Raw genomic sequence first — 15990 nt, forward strand, 5'->3', positions numbered from 1 at the left:
ATCATCTGTCAACCTGGCATCTAGGAGAGAGAAGTAAATATGGCATGCCAAGGCTTAATAAGGCAGGCAGCTTCCAAGTGGATTTACAGTGCCTTTGTTACAGTAGTGTGGCCAAAGTAACAGCAACAACAAAAAAAGTAAATAGCATTCTTCATTTGCTAATGCGGTTTCTGAAGATCTAAACAGTCCAGGATGTGAAGTACCCAGGTAGTAGGTGCTTTAAGTTCACATGGGCTGCCCGTACCTTTTATTTTAGATGGCTTAGGCTGCAGGATTGAGTACAAAATTGCTAATTCAGAAAGACTTGATGAAGATGAAACACTCCTGAAATGTGATATACAGTTCTGTACGTCGTTTGCTGCAGTTTCCTTCCTGGTATTTTACCTTCCAGATACGCGAAGCAAAAGCCCTTCTGCAAGGTCCAATATGAATATTTGACATGTGTAGAGAAAAAGATCCTTCTTTATTCTTTTTACATCTTGGCTGTGACAGCATCTGTTACAGCAACTTTCAGCCTCAGTTGGTGAGTAGCATTGGGTGTTAGTTGCTGGGTTAAAGCAGTAGCTCTGTGTCTGTGCCTCCTCTGGCTGCCCTAGGTCCCTTCCAGGCTTGGAGTGTGCGGGTGTGGGAGAGCAGGAAATCCCAAGCAGAGAGGAATCTGAATCTGTTCTGGTTAAGAGAGTTTGTTGTGTGCAATTCTTAAATCGAATTATCTGCTGGCTTCTTCAACAATGATAAAAATATCAGACGGCTTCAAAGCACTGAGGAAAAAAGATCAGGACAGCAAATGAGTGATAAGGTGCAGAGCTTTCATCAACTCATCAGTAAGAGCTGCTGGAGGTAATGGCTCCTGGCCGTGCTGCAACAGTTTTACCGGTGATTTCAGCAGGGGCAAGGGGATACTTGCAGCACTGTGATGCCACACTGTCTGTCTGGAGATGGATCTGCTCCTCCCTACAGTACAATGATTTTGGTGATTTGATTTGCCTTCATACTGCTAAATGCCAGACAGCTGGGGGGACTGTCTGTCTCTCTTGTGAACAAGCTAATGCTGGGGAGTAGCACAGCTGAGTTTGCTCTGTCAGGGCTGTCCCTGTATGTCCCATCTGCAGCTCCTGCTACCCCTGCCTCAGGTAGGCATGCTAATAAGGCATCAACCCTGCAGCAGAGAGGAAGCAAAGCTGTTTCCCATGTCCCATGAGGCTATGTGAGCTGGAAAGGGAAACTGTGATTAGGGACAAGAAGAACTCTTAAGTCTAGGGTAGAGCTGGAATAGGCTGCTGAGGGCAGGGGTGGAATTTTTAGTGCTTTTAAGTACTTGTCAGACATCTTGCAAGAATCGTTTGGGTGTAGAGCTGAGCCTGTTCTGGGGTGGGGAGATAGATCAGATAGCTTTTTAAGGGTGTGTGTCTCCAGCCTTGTCCCTATAATGCTCTGGGAAGGGGTAGGAAATACACACGTACCCTACACTCACCTGATATCAGAACAATTCCCCTGTCCAGCTTGTTAAATATTTCACCAAAGACTGAGTGTTGGTCGTGCACGTGGCAAAGTCCTTTTGAAAATGCACCTGAGCATCCCCTGGCCAGCGTCAGTGAGGTCTCTGCATTGCTGGGATTGGAGTTAGTGCTGTGTCACAACTGGGTGCTTAGTGGAGCCTTTGATCATCTGCAGTGGTGATCAAAGTGGGTTCTCGTTACTGCTGTAATCCCTCACGTAAAATTACTCTATTTTGGTGTCTCCAAATAAAAGTATCAGATAACATTGTCTGCTTCTGCCAGCTTGCTGTGAAAGCAGGTGAATCAATGGGATTGTTTTTTCTTTGCAAGTTAACAGCCCTGTTCAAGTCACGCTGCAGGAATGAAAGGTCATTAAGGTAAAAAGTACTATGATGTTACTGGATGTTACTGTTAGAGTCATAGAAAACAGCAGTTTTCCTTCTGCCATGGAATGGTACTAAATGCACTGTGCTGAGATTGTTTCTTTCCCTGCAGGATTATTTCTACCAGCTCACGTGCATCACTGAAAGAGAAAAGTTTATCGTGCCAATCCGAGCTATAGGTGCCCGAGCTATCCTGGACTTCCCTGACCAGCTGGACTTCTCCGTCTGTCCAGTCAAGTACAGCTCCCAGAAAACTCTGCTGGTTCGCAACATCGGTAACCGGGAGGCTCACTACCGCATCAGCACTGAGAGGTAAAGGAGCTCGTTGTCTCTGTGCAAAATGCTGTTGTGTGATAATATGGTTGGTAAACAGTAACAACAAGGAATCAGAGCACCTGAGCTGCTGTACTGCAGCCGTAGCTGGAAATGGGCAGGACACGTGGGTTTTGCAGTGGATACGTGACAGGACACGTGGCTATGTCAGAGGTTTCTCCTTAGCATCTCTTTTTATCTGTAGGCTGCAGACAACAGCTTAGTGACAGTGACTGAAATTCAGGGGAGTTTAACCATGGAGCTTGTATCTCTGGGTCTTGGAGAACCAGGTCCATGTGAGGGATAACGAGCTCTTTCTACAGCAGTAAGAGTTGTCTTGTGGGTACAGCATGGGGTGGGGTGTAGGACATGCAGTGTCTGATTTGTGCTCTGTTTCTCAGTCCTGAGAACTGAGTCCTGAACTTGGTTGGATCATCATCTTCTGACAATTTGAAAAGATGAAGATATCTTCAGGAGTGTTATTTCCATCCATCTGAGGGCAGGAGTATGTAGACGTGGGGAAGGAGTAGGAAGGTGATGGGATGGGAAGTAGTGCTGAAGTGTTCTCCGAGATCCTCCTTAACTAGCAGTTTTTCTGTTATGGGAAAAAACAAACAAAACAAAACAAAAAAAAAACAAACAAAAAACACCAAACCAAAATCTCTGTCTTTTCCACACCAGGCAGTGATCCGACCCAAGCCCTGGCAGAGACCTGCAGCAGTTCTGGCATAACCATCAGTGTGAATGAAGGACCCTGTAGAACAGCCCAGTTCTGAGACTGGCGGTGCCTTGTCTTTCCTTCTCTCTCCAGAGTCTCAGGCCCAGCACACAAACATTGCAGGCCCCGTGCTTCGGTGGCAATGCTCTCGCTGGTTGTAATGGGAGCAGGTCAGGCCCCTAATTGCAGCGATATCTCCTTAATGGGCAGAAACTCCAGCAATTTAATCACCTGTCACTATAAGGTTCAGCTTGTGCATGGCTCAGTTGTTCTCAATATTTTTGTGTGTATTGCATTCTCTAATAATCACGGTAAAACTCTCCAGAACATCTTTTTAAGGTGACAAATTGACCACCAAAGCACAGCACTAAACCCAATAACTTTTGTTTTCTAAGTGGGGCTGTAGAAGAGCCATGAAGCCCAGCTGCAGAGGCATGTTTCACTGACTTGTCCCCTTTGCATTAAAGCGCTGAGCTTTGTGTCTGTCAGCCAAGAGCCGTTCACCTGGTGACAAATCATACTTGCTCATATTAAATCCAAAGTAAAAATCATAATTATTGCCAATGTATTGCATAGAATTTGCCTAGTGGGCCAAGCAAACAGTTATTGAGCTTGGATTACAACCCAGAGTGTCAGACTGCAGTGGTTGTGAATACATAGAAAACCTCCTGTTAAACTCACTTTGATGTGCTCCTGGTAATGGGACTTCCTTTAGCCAGGGGTTTAACAGTTCAGGCTGTACAAGGGATCCTCCTGCCGTGTCTTGTTTCCATGTCATTGTATTGCTCTAATCTGTGTTTGCACTTATTCAGCTTTTTCTGATTGCTCCTTTTCTTAGAGCAGCTTTCATATTTATGCCAATGAAACATGCCCTTTCTTAGACTAAACTAGGATGTTTTCAAGGTGTAAAAAAATTAATTCTGCAAATTAAACCATAATTATTCTCTGGTCTTCTGGAAAGACCTCCCTGTCTGATTGCTAGGCTGCAGTCTCCCTGGGACAGGTAATTCCCTGACATTTGCATCTCTTGAGGTGGAGTTTATAGGTGGCAGGAAAAGACAGATTCCTGAGGAAGTCATTGTCAAGTTGTGCAGGCAGATAGCTCTCACCCTCTCTGTGCTCCTCCGAACCCGTCCTCCGGCTGTATTGTCAGCAGTCGGAATCCTGAGCCTCCCTGCAGGGAAGGGGATGCAGAGTATGGGGAAGGTGAGGTCGTTTGACACCACAGGATGTTCGGAGAGCGGGATCTCGTCAGAAGTGAGAGTCAGTAATGCCATTCTGATCCTCTGTGTTCTGTTTTTTTTTTTTCTACTGGCTGTGGCTTGTTTGCTTCTTGCTTGCACAAGTGAGCTGAAGTGGAGCAAACTGCAAAAGGGGTATAGTCCCCAGATCACCCACAATAGCCCTGATGTGTCTCTGCATTGCAGCCCCTTCTCTGTGGAGCCCTCCATCAGGACTCTTGGGATTGGTGATGCCGTGCAAGTGACAGTGGAGTTTCACCCGCTGAAGACTGGAGATCATTCAAGTTCCCTGGTAGTTCACTATGACACAGGTAAGTGCTGGGCACTGCGTGATGCACGCTCTCTGCATCCTTCAGAACAGATCCCCTTCTAAGCAGAATAATGTTAAACTTGCTTTTCAAACTACTTCTAAATGTTTTTCTTTCAAAACCTCTGCACATCTAAGTGCTTAGAAGTGAGCAGATAAGGGGCAAAGGCTGAACCTGTTCGTTTGTCCTGTGTGGCTGTGTGCTGGTCCATCCCTGCTGTCAGCACGGTGTTCTTCACCCAGCACACCCCTGTGACAGTCATCTGCCATGTTTCCCGTTGTCACAGCCACCTTAATTCCCTCTCCAGGTGTACCTCCCCTGTTCTTTACCTCAAGGAAAAACTGACAAATAGTTGGTGTTTAGGGGGTTGTTAAAGTGGATCCCCTCAAGTAGGAATGAGATTTTTGTCTTGCTGTTTTGCTGGGAGATGCTGAGTGGAGGAAGGAGAAACCTTGATTCTCCATTGCAGTGTGCACATGCAGCAGCTGTGAAGTTTTATTCCTAGACAGTGCTCCATTTGAAGTGTAACGTGGGGAATGCATGTCTCTGTCGGACTCTCTCTAAATGCCCCCTGTCTCTTACACACCTCTGTCCCTTGTACTGCTTCTCCGGTGTCTTGCCACAGACCCTTTTTTTATGTTGCCTTCTACCCATCTATATCTTCACAACATCAGGACTGAAGCATCCAGGACTTGAGGGCTCTTGAGGTTTAGCAGGGAGTGCTTGCTGCCTCCTGAGATAAGTATAAAATTTATACTATCATTTCCCAGCAGTCCTGGCTGACCGGGGAGGTCCCAACTGATTGGAAATCGGTCAATGTGACACCCATCTATAAGAAGGGTCAGAAGTCCAATCTGGGAGATTACAGGCCTGTCAGCTTGACTTCGGTGCCCGGGAAGCTGATGGAGCAGCTCGTCCTGAGTACCATCATGCAACACATGAGGGACAACCAGATGCTCAGGCCCAGTCGCATGGGTTTATGAAAGGCAGGTCCTGCTTGACAAACCTGATCTCCTTCCATGACAGAGCGACCACCTTATTGGATGAGGGAAAGGCTGTGGATATTGTTTACCTTGACTTTAGTGAGGCCTTTGACACAGTTTCCTGCAAAATTCTCCTGGCAAAAATGGCTGCTCGAGGTTTGGACAATCGCACACTTCGCTAGGTAAAAAACTGGCTGCACAACCGGGCCCAGAGAGTTGTGGTGAATGGAGTTAAATCCAGCTGGCGGCCGGTCACGAGTGGTGTCCCCCGGGGCTGGGTTTTGGGGTCACTCCTGTTTAACATCTTTATTGATGATCTAGACGAGGGGATCGAGGGCACCCTCAGTCAGTTTGCAGATGACACCAAGTTGGGCAGGAGTGTTGATCTGCTCGAGGGCAGGGAGGCTGCAGAGAGACCTGGACAGGCTGGAGGTGAGCCCAACTGCATGAGCTTCACTGAGGCCAAATGCCGGGGGCTGCCCTTGGGCCACAACAACCCCCAGCAGCGCTACAGGCTTGGGGAGGAGTGGATGGAGAGCTGACAGTCAGACCTGGGGGGTGATTGACAGCTGGCTGCACAGGAGCCAGCAGTGTGCCCAGGTGGCCAAGAAGTCCAATGGCGTCCTGGTTTGTATCAGGATTAGTGTGGCCAGCAGGGACAGGGAAGGGATCTGAGCCCTGTACTTGGTGCTGGTGAGGCCGCACCTTGATTACTGTGTTTAGTTTTGGGCCCCTCACTACAAAAAGGACACTGAGTTACTCGAGCGTGTCCAGAGAAGGGCTACAAAGCTGGTGCAGGGTCTGGAACACATGTCCTGTGAGGAGCGACTGAGGGAACTGGGATTGTTTAGACTGGAGAAGAGGAGGCTGAGGGGAGACCTCATCACCCTCTACAGCTCCCTGAAAGGAAGCTGCAGAGAGCCTTGTTGGAGCCTCTTTAGCCTAGTAGAAAGTGACAGGACAAGAGGGAGTGGCCTCAAGTTGTGCCAGGGAAAGTTCAGACTAGATATTAGGAAGCATTTCTTTCCAGAAGGGGTTGTTGGGCGTTGGAATGGGCTGCCCAGGGAGGTGGTGGAGTCCCCATCCCTGGAGGGGTTCAAGATTAGGCTTGATTCAGAGCTTAAGGATACGCTGTAGGTGGGAACTGTGCTAGGTGAACGGTTGGACTAGATGATCTCCGGGGTCCTTTCCAACCTAGATGATTCTGTGATTTTGTGATTCAGTGATGAGAAGCCAAGCTCGAGCCACAGAAATGCTGTCAGATTTTTAAGTCACTTTAAGACTAAGTGGGAAAAACTAAAGAAAAGGTGTGATGTTAAAATGCTTCTGTCTGCCTTGGTTCAGCAGAGGTATCTTGTGGTGCTGGTCGAGACACTTCCTCAGTTGCCTGAATGCATTTGGTGTGCATTTCCTCTTGCCTGAAAGAGAGGTTTGTTTTGTCCCTGTTGCTGAACTTCAGTCCTGGGAAGTGTGATGCCCTCACCTAGGTGCAACTGTGATGCTTTAGCCCACCAATGAGCATTTTATTGTCTTGAGTTTGTAGACGTTCTAGAAATGCTCCTGTATCTTCCAAATGCTCTTTGTAGCCTTGTGAGTTATCACAGCTTTGCTTAATATTTTTCAGTCAATGACACATTCACAGAGAATGGTTTATGTTCACTCAGAGAAGCTCATAATTTGGGTAACACTTTCTTGACAGAACAACTGAAATTTCAGATAGAGAATGACAAAAGGTGCCTCATTTGTGTGCGTATAGGGGACCTTTTTCTGGGTTAGATCAGGGCCAACTACACTAGAGGTTAGGGCGGTGGGGTTTATACCACATGAAATGAAAAGTCCGAGTGAAGAATCCAGGGCCAGGATCTTCACAGCTTGCTTTGAAAACCTGAGCCACCTTCTTACTGAAACACCTGATTCCTCCATGGTTAATATTTGCAAAAGTGATTTTCATGGATAGGCCACAGGGACCAAACTATCAGCTGGCTCTGGGATGGGCAACCTCCCCAGAACATGGTGCAGGTACCTAGGACATGAAGCCAGGATTCACTCCTGCCTGTCAGTATGGCGCTGTGGTTATTTTGCAATAAACCACAGACTGAGAAGGGGAGCAAGGAATCATTAAGGGATTATCTCTCAAGCTTTGAGGCATACAAATAAGTAAAAGGCTACTGAGATTAATTGCTGAAGTGAAACCGAAACATTTAATCAATCAGTCTTAAAAGCCGCTTGTTTCAGGCGTAGTGCAGAGCCGCAGACCATGTGTGCAATGTTTAATCCTGCCGGGATGAGAGAGCACGTTGCCGATGCCCCTCCTCCACCTGCACCGGTCGGGCTGGAAGTTAGACACAGACCCTGGCTGAAATAACAAGAAATTTAATACAACAGAGTGATAGAACAATCTGAATAACAACAGCATCAATGGTCACAACAATAAACAGCAATAACAGTGAACAAGACAAACGATACACAGAAATACCGCTAAATGATCAAGGAGCAAACCCACCGTGTGTATGGCAAAAACCAAAACCAGAAGCGAAAGTGAAAAGGCTCCGCCCCTGGACCTGATGTCAGCATGGTATGAATAACCCGGCTGGAGATCCCTTCCCCCTCTCTCTCTGCTGGGGAAAACTTGACCCTATCCTAGATGAACCAGGACATAATCCACCCCTTTATTCTATACCATCTGCGTCATGTCCAGGTGCCATTTAGCAGTTAACAATAACAAAGTAATAATTTACACAGGCACAGCATAATTTACGGCATCTTCTCACCCAGAATCAAGTCCCCCTGTGGTACACATCGGACCTCTCCATTGTCCTGCATCACCCACCAGGTGCACCCAGGTCCCTGGGCGAAAGCAATCCCGTGGATGGGTTTGCCTTTGCCTGGCGCAGGACTAAACCAGACCATTTCTCCCAATATATTCCTCATGTGCACCACAGGGACTTTATCCCCATCTACAGCACGTGGAGGTCTCGACTGAGCCAGGCCAGCTCGACTGGCAGATCCTCTTGTGTTGACTAGCCAGGTGGCCTTTGCTAGATGCATGTCCCAGTCTCTGAAGGTGCCACCTCCCAGTGCTTTCAATGTGGTTTTTAACAGTCCATTGTAGCTCTCGATCTTCCCAGAGGCTGGTGCGTGGTAGGGGATATGGCAGACCCACTCGATGCTGTGTTCTTCTACCCAGGCATTTATGAGGTTGTTTTGGAAGTGGGTCCCGTTGTCTGACTCAATTCTCTCTGGGGTGCCGTGTCACCACAGGACTTGGGTCTCAAGGCCCAGGATGTTGTTCCGGGCAGTGGCGTGGGGCACTGGGTAAGCTTCCAGCCACCCAGTGGTTACTTCCACCATTGTGAGCACGTGGCGCTTCCTGTGGCGGGTCTGTGGCAGTGTGATGGAGTCGATCTGCCAGGCCTATCCATATCTATATTTCAGCCATCGCTCTCCATTCCGCTGGGGCTTCACCCACTTGGCATGTTTGATTGTAGCACACATCTCGCATCCCTGGATGATCTCTGCGATGGGGTCAATGGTGAGGTCCACCCCTCGATCTCGAGCCTACCTGTATGTTGCATCCCTACCTTGGTGGCCCGAGGTCTCGTGGACCCACCGAGCTATGAACAGTTCACCTTTGTGCTGCCAGTCCAAGTCCACCTGAGCCACTCTAATCTGAGCAGCTTGGTCTGCCTGGTGGTTGTGTCACTGTTCATCAGTGGCACAACTCGGGTACATGGGCATCCACATGGCACACCTTCACAATGAGGTTCTCCACACGGGCTGCAATGTCCTGCCATACTTCAGCAGCCCAGACGGTTTTACCCTTACGTTGCCAGTTGTTCTGCTTCCATTGCTGCAGCCATTTCCACAGAGTATTCGCCATTGCCCACGAGTCGGTGTAGAGGTAGAGCCTCGGCCACTTTTCCCACTCAGCAATGTCCAAAGCAAGCTGGATGGCTTTCACTTCTGCAAACTGGCTCGATTCCCCCTGTCCCTCAGCAGCTTCAGTGACCCATCGTATGGGACTCCGTACAGCAGCCTTCCGCTATTGATGTTTCCCCACAATGCGACAAGACCCATCAGTGAACAGGGCATATCGCTTCTCCTCATCCGGCAGCTCGTTATATGGTGGGGCCTCCTTAGCACTGTTCTGGTGACATCCCGGAATCTTTGCTCTCTGGCCAGTTCGTGATCACCTCTAGTATCCCTGGGCGGCTGGGATTCCCTATTCGAGCCCGTTGTGTTATCAATGCAACCCATTTACTCCACGGGGCATCGGTTGCATGATGCGTGGAGGAGGCTTTTCCTTTGAACATTCCCCCTAGCACCAGCAGTCGGGGTGCCAGGAGGAGCTGTCTTTCAGTGCCGACCACTTCTGAGGCAGCCCGAACTCCTTCATACGATGCCAGTATCTCCTTCTCAGTTGGTGTGTAATTAGTTTCAGAGCCTTTGTATCCCCGGCTCCAAAAGCCCAGAGGTCGGCCTCGGGTCTCCCCAGGGGCTCTCTGCCAGAGGCTCCAGGTAGGGCCGTTCTCCCCGGCTGCGGTGTAGAGCATGTTCTTAACCTCCTGCCCTTCCCAGACTGGCCGGAGGGCTCGTGCTTGGGCAATCTCTCGTTTAATCTGTTCAAAGGATTGTTGTTGCTCAGGGCCCCATTTAAAATCGTTCTTCTTACAGGTTACGTGGTAGAGAGGGCTCACAATCAGGCTGTAGTTTGGGATGTGCATCCTCCAGAACCCCACAGCACCCAGGAAAGACTGAGTCTCTTTTTTAGAGGTTGGTGGGGCCATGGCTGTGATCTTGTTTATCATCTCCATCGGGATGTGGTGACGCCCATCTTGCCATTTTATCCCTAGGAATTGAATTTCCCTTGCAGGACCCTTAACTTTCTTTTGCTTAAGGGCAAAGCCGGCCTTCAGGAGAATTTCAATTATGTTCTTCCCTTTTTCAGAGACTTCCTCAGCTGTGTTCCCCCATACAATGATGTCATCAATGTACTGCAGGTGTTCTGGAGCCCCACCTTTCTCCAGTGCAGTATGGACCAGTCCATGGCAAATGGTGGAGCTGTGGTTCCACCCCTGGGGCAATCGATTCCAGGTGTACTGGATGCCTCTCCAAGTGAACGCAGACTGTGGCCTGCACTCTGGCGCTATCGGAATGGAGAAGAACGCGTTAGCTATGTCAGTTGCGGCGTACCACTTGGCTGCCTTTGACTCCAGTTCATACTGGAGCTCCAGCATGTCCGGCACTGCAGCACTCATTGCTGGCGTAACTTCATTCAGGCCACGGTAGTCCACAGTTAGCCTCCATTCGCCATTAGGCTTTCTCACGGGCCATGTAGGGCTGTTGAAGGGGGAGTGAGTTTTGCTGATCACCTTCTGGCTTTCTAGTTGACGGATCAGCTGATGGATGGGGACCAGGGAATCTCGGTTGGTGCGGTACTGCCGCCGGTGCACTGTCCTGGTAGCAATCGGCACTCGCTGCTCCTCAACCTTAAGCCGCCCCACCACTGAGGGATCCTCTGAGAGGCCAGGTAAGGTGGACAACTGTTCAACCTCCTCCAGGGCAGCTACACCAAAAGCCCACTGGTACCCTTTTGGGTCTTTGAAGTGCCCTCTCCTGAGATAGTCCATGCCCAGGATGCACGGGGCATCTGGGCCAGTCACAATGGGGTGCTTATGCCAGTCCTTCCCAGTCAGGCTCACTGCAGCTTCCAGTAGGGTCAGCTGTTGGGATTCCCCTGTCACTCCGGAGATGCAGATGGATTCAACCCCACTGTAGCTCGATGGCATCAGGGTGCACTGTGCGCCAATGTCCACCAAAGCCTTATACTCTTGTGGGTCTGACGTGCCAGGCCATCAGATCCACACTGTCCAATAAATCTTATTGTCCCTTTCCTCCCCCTGGCTGGAGGCAGGGCCCCTCTAATCCTGCTCATCATCACTCACTTCTTGAAAGAATGATTTACTGGTCCCCTCAAGAGGGTCAGACATAACGTTCACCATTCTGTTCTGTCTGGGGGATTTCTGACTGGACACTGGAGCTGTGCTTTTCTTGGAGGACTCCCCTTTTGCGATGGCCTTCCCTTTCAGCTGGTCTACTCGTGCAGCTAGGGCAGCAGTGGGCTGTCCATCCCACCTCCTCATGTTCTCTCCATGGTCTCGGAGGAAAAACCACAGGGTGCCTCATGGTGTGTGCCTTCTGCTGCCTTTCTCTTGGGTGGGGAAACATTTACTTCTGATGGCTGAGACATCGGCCCATGCACGTGGAGCGTAGGACATGTCCTCTTCCATTTTCTGGACCCTCTGTGACAGTTCCTCCACAGCTGAGACCAGGGAATGCTGAGATGAAGGGAGATTTCCCTCATACTGCTAGAGCTTGCCAACCACTCCATCCACTGTCAGTGTGGGTGTCTGTCCACTAGGACACTGTTGCCAGTGCTTTCGAGTGTGCTTCTGGTGCGCTCTTCAGGAACTTTCACCACATCAGGTGTGTGCAAGGGGCCTGATCTGGGTCCATGGGTGACTGCTCATTATTCAGATCACCATAGATCATATCAAACACAGCCAGTTCCCTAAGGTTCTGGATGCCCCTCTCAATGCTGGTCCATTTGCCTAGCTGACATAGGATATCATCCTTGTAGGGGTGCCTCTCCCTTACACTGAACAGGAGTCTCTTCCAAAGGCTGAGTGTTTGAGCCTGTTTCCCTATTTCCCTATCAATGGCACTAAGGGCAAAATATCCATGTAGGGTGTTGGGAGGCATTTTCCTTGCTTTACTGTGTGTCTGTATTGACTTGCTCACAAGTGGCAGTAGTTCGCAGTGAATCACACTGTTGTTAGTGTGACTGACGCAGGATCAGGTGCATGTTATGTGTCTTTAGTTTTTGCTGAACTTGAGTCAAATCTGTCCCTAGCATTGCTTAAGCAAACATGGAGCTCTGCCCTTTTCCCGCTATTTGGTTGATTAGAATTGTGTGTCCTTTACACTGTCCTGGTTAGGAGTGCAGTGCTGTCCCCTGGATAGACTGTCTGTGTGGTGGTAGTTGTGTTGCTACAAACTTTACAGATGAGTGCGAAGAAAATGTCTTTACTGCTAAAAGCATAATGATTTACAATGAAAATTTGACCTTCACTGCTTTACATGTTGTGCTAGTTTGTAAACAAACTAGTGGGAGACACCAAGTCAGAATAACAATTTAATAGGGAAATAAAAAAAAAAGAAAAAAAAAAAAAGAAAAAAATATAAAGGCAGATAACACTGGGTTAAACTAACAGAGTCAGGATACAACCTGACACCCTGTTAATCAGGGCGGTGGTAGCAGTCTGGTGGAATGGTAGCTGCAGTCCCCCCGAAGCAGTGATCCTGTAGAAAGAAGATCTGCTTTTCCTCAGAAAAGTCCAGTGGTGGCTAAGCAGCTCCTGTCCTCTGGAAATGCAGTGGCAAAGAGAGGCCTCTGGTATTCAGACTCTCAGGTTATATCCAGGATGGAATGCTGGTGTTCTCCCTCTGGGTGGAGCATCTCACAATGGGATAATGAGTCATGCTGCATGGCATTGATGGGCCATTAACAGAAAGGTAGTCTGGAAGGGGGGGAGGCAAGGAAACACTGCCCCACCTGATTTCAACAGCTCATGAGGATGGTAATAGAATACACTGCAACCCAGGACACATGTCCAAACTCCTCCATTTCCCCCATGTACATGGGTCTGGGTGTGAAAAATCCCAGTTTATACTGAGATTAGGGTGACTTGGGATGTTCTGGGCTACAGTACATCCCTATTCATCACCTTAACATCAGGTTATGGTATCAGAAAGGGTTTCTGAGGCCTGCATGCCAAGCACTCATACAGGTTTGGAAGGGATTTGGCACTCTGCCACTAAAAATCCTGTTGGTGGCTCGGCCCTTCCCAGATGAATTTTAGACTCCCAGTGTGGATGTGGGAAAGTAAGTTTGTGAAGTCTAGTCCCAACCAAGTCAGCATTCATAAAGCGTAGATACTCTTCTAGCTCTCAAGCGCTGCTCGTGAGATGCCCAAGCTGGTTGCTCTGAGTGCTGCTGCTTGTACATCAGACCCAGTGTGCTGCAGTCGTGATGTTTACTGCAACCTGACAGTGTAGCACCAGCTTGGTATGGGAGGGTGAACTTTGCTGGGGGGCACGTGGTTAAGGAGATGTGTGACAGCTTCCCAGAGCTGTACGGGAGGTGCACAACAACCTCGGCAGTCCCGTAGCAGCCAGGAACAAGAACATCTGCATCAGGCGCCCCATGCAGGTAAAGGAGGCTGCCAGAGACAGGAGGTGCTGAAGAGATGCTGGGAGCTGTGTAAGGAGGATGGCTTCTCTGCTCAGAGCTCCCTAAATCCTGACTCACATTAGACTCCTGTCTCCAAGAAGTACCTGCTGTGGTCCGATGGGTGGTGTTCAAGGTGTAGGACCAGATTCTGTGCTTGTATGTGGGTGCCTGCAGTGCCCACTGGACCCTGTGGCAAGGTGCTAAAACGGGCTTCTAGTCCAGGAGATCTGTTGTGTGGTGCTGAAATTCCTCTGCACAGTTTTTACCCATCAGTCACCACATCCTTGGGGATCTCTTTGTCAGCACAGGAAACTTCAGTAATTAGAAAAACCCCTCTGAGCTTGTACGTGGCTGACAGACACGCTGTACTGAGATGCTTTTATTGCTGCCACTAGTAAGACGCAGGTCATTTCCCTTTGGTGGCTCTGCGAGACTAACATGGAAGCATAAGTCTAAGAGCAAGCTCTCACCCTCTCTGTGAATGTTAGGAGGCAGTGTGTTCAAGAAGAGCCAGCCTTCAGGGAGGAATGTCTGCTCCATTACTGTCCTGTCTCCTCTTGGTGCAGAGCCCCAGAAAGCAGCTTCCCCAGAAGAGATGGGCACAGCAATAGTTCTCAGTGGCTTTAGTCCAGCTGGAAGCCTCTAGCCTTGTGCTAAAAGCCTGCTGAGGAACCACCTGGGTATTTGGCAGATTAATATCCTGTTTTCCATCAAATTCCTACACAATTTATGGGGAGGGCTGAGTTCCTGAGCAAAGCTCTCGTCGAGCAAGTCTCGGTTTGTTTGCTGTGGATCACAGACCCAGGCTCAGAGCCTCATTTGTGGCTCTGCGCACCCAGGGAAAGGAAGGGAGTGCTCAGCTTCAGCTTCTGGATTAATAACTTCAAGGGCAGGTTGAAGATGTGGGCAGTGTCTGCCTCCAGCTCTGTAGTTGTCAATCAGATTGAGTTTTCCTGCACTGGGTTAGTTACTGTCCCTGTTGGAAGTGGGTGAAGTAATGTCTCCCCTCCTGAGCCCTGGGGAGCAAAACTCAATCTCTACCAAAATCAGGTTATTCCTGTTTGGGAGAAGAGAGCAGCTAAATATGTTTCTCCAGTGCAGCACAGTGGGAGCTGGAGATGATGTGGAGCTGAGCTTGCCCTGCCCTGGGTCTGGGAAGGCTCTGGCTGCCTCGTTCCCTTGCCTCTGAGCTTTGCTGGCTGGCCCTGACCGTATGGGGTCCCCACCATTGCTTCCCCCATTGCTGCTTGGCTGGATGTAGGGCAAAATGTCATCAGCCTCATGCTGCCAGCACTTAGACTGCAGCCTGGAGAAGCAAGCCCTGGCCCGAGATGTTCCCTTACTGGCAGTGCCCCTCTAGTCTTTCTGGTGTCCCCTCCAGTCCCGCAGGCTGGCCAACAGCCAGGTGCTTAGGTTGACTATGCTAAGGGGTTGCTGCAGGGAATTTTGGTACTGAGCACCAGAGAGCTACCGTGAGGTGTGATTGGGGTTGATCAGTACCTGCCTGTGTGGACTGCCTCTAGAGCTGCCAGCCCTCTGAGGCTCTGCAGTGAGCATGATGAGCAGATCGGTGATCCTCTCTGTCCTCTGAGCCAGTGTGGATGCCTGTAGGATAGATACGATTTCCTTGGGGCAATGCAAGAATTAAAAATATCAATAAAGTATTTCCTGGGTAGATCTCAACTGAATGGGAATCACCGTCCTCAGTGTGGCAGCAATGCTCAGGGTTACAGGGGCTATCAGAGGTGGATCCAGGTCTTCACCCTACACAGGATGCCCTGACCGCTGCCCTGAGCAGCCTCTGCTCTTCTTGGTCTAACCACAGACAGCTTTTCTGCGCTGCAGCAGCCTCTGGAGCCATGAGTGGTAACTGCCAGCTTGAGAAAACACGTTTCATCTCCAGTGGGGAAAATGAGGCATGTTTACAAATGCTGCTGTGGAGCTCTTTAGTCACCTGTGCAATGACAGAAGTTTGCAGTGATGTATTAGAGCTGTCTGGGTCTGGTGAAGGTGATGGGTGACTGCAGAACTGTGTGTGCTTGGCTGGCAGCAGGGGAAGAAAAGCCTGTGCATCTTGGCCACGGCAATAAACTGGAGTGGGGGCTGCATCACACTGAAATGGGCCAGGGGGAATTGTCAGCCGTGTTAGTGACAGCTCAGCTCCTGCCTTGAGCAGTGTGGGCTTGCCAGCTGGGAATGTGAACATGTCAGGAGGCTGAATCCCTTTCTTCAGGTAAAATTGGTGCTGGGTTT

General features: G+C 49.5%; 1 protein-coding gene across 1 annotated transcript in view; it reads left to right on the forward strand.

Annotated features, from left to right (window-relative positions):
• The window catches only part of LOC113484652 (hydrocephalus-inducing protein homolog), a 159441-nt gene that overhangs the window by 22689 nt on the left and 120762 nt on the right, over nt 1-15990 (forward strand). Inside the window, 2 exon segments of the mRNA XM_026857119.1 lie at nt 1995-2194; nt 4340-4464. Coding sequence (XP_026712920.1) covers nt 1995-2194; nt 4340-4464 — 325 coding nt within the window.

Source organism: Athene cunicularia, assembly GCF_003259725.1.
Source record: "Athene cunicularia isolate RWA chromosome 11 unlocalized genomic scaffold, athCun1 chr11_part3, whole genome shotgun sequence".
Classification (NCBI taxonomy): Eukaryota; Metazoa; Chordata; class Aves; order Strigiformes; family Strigidae; genus Athene; species Athene cunicularia.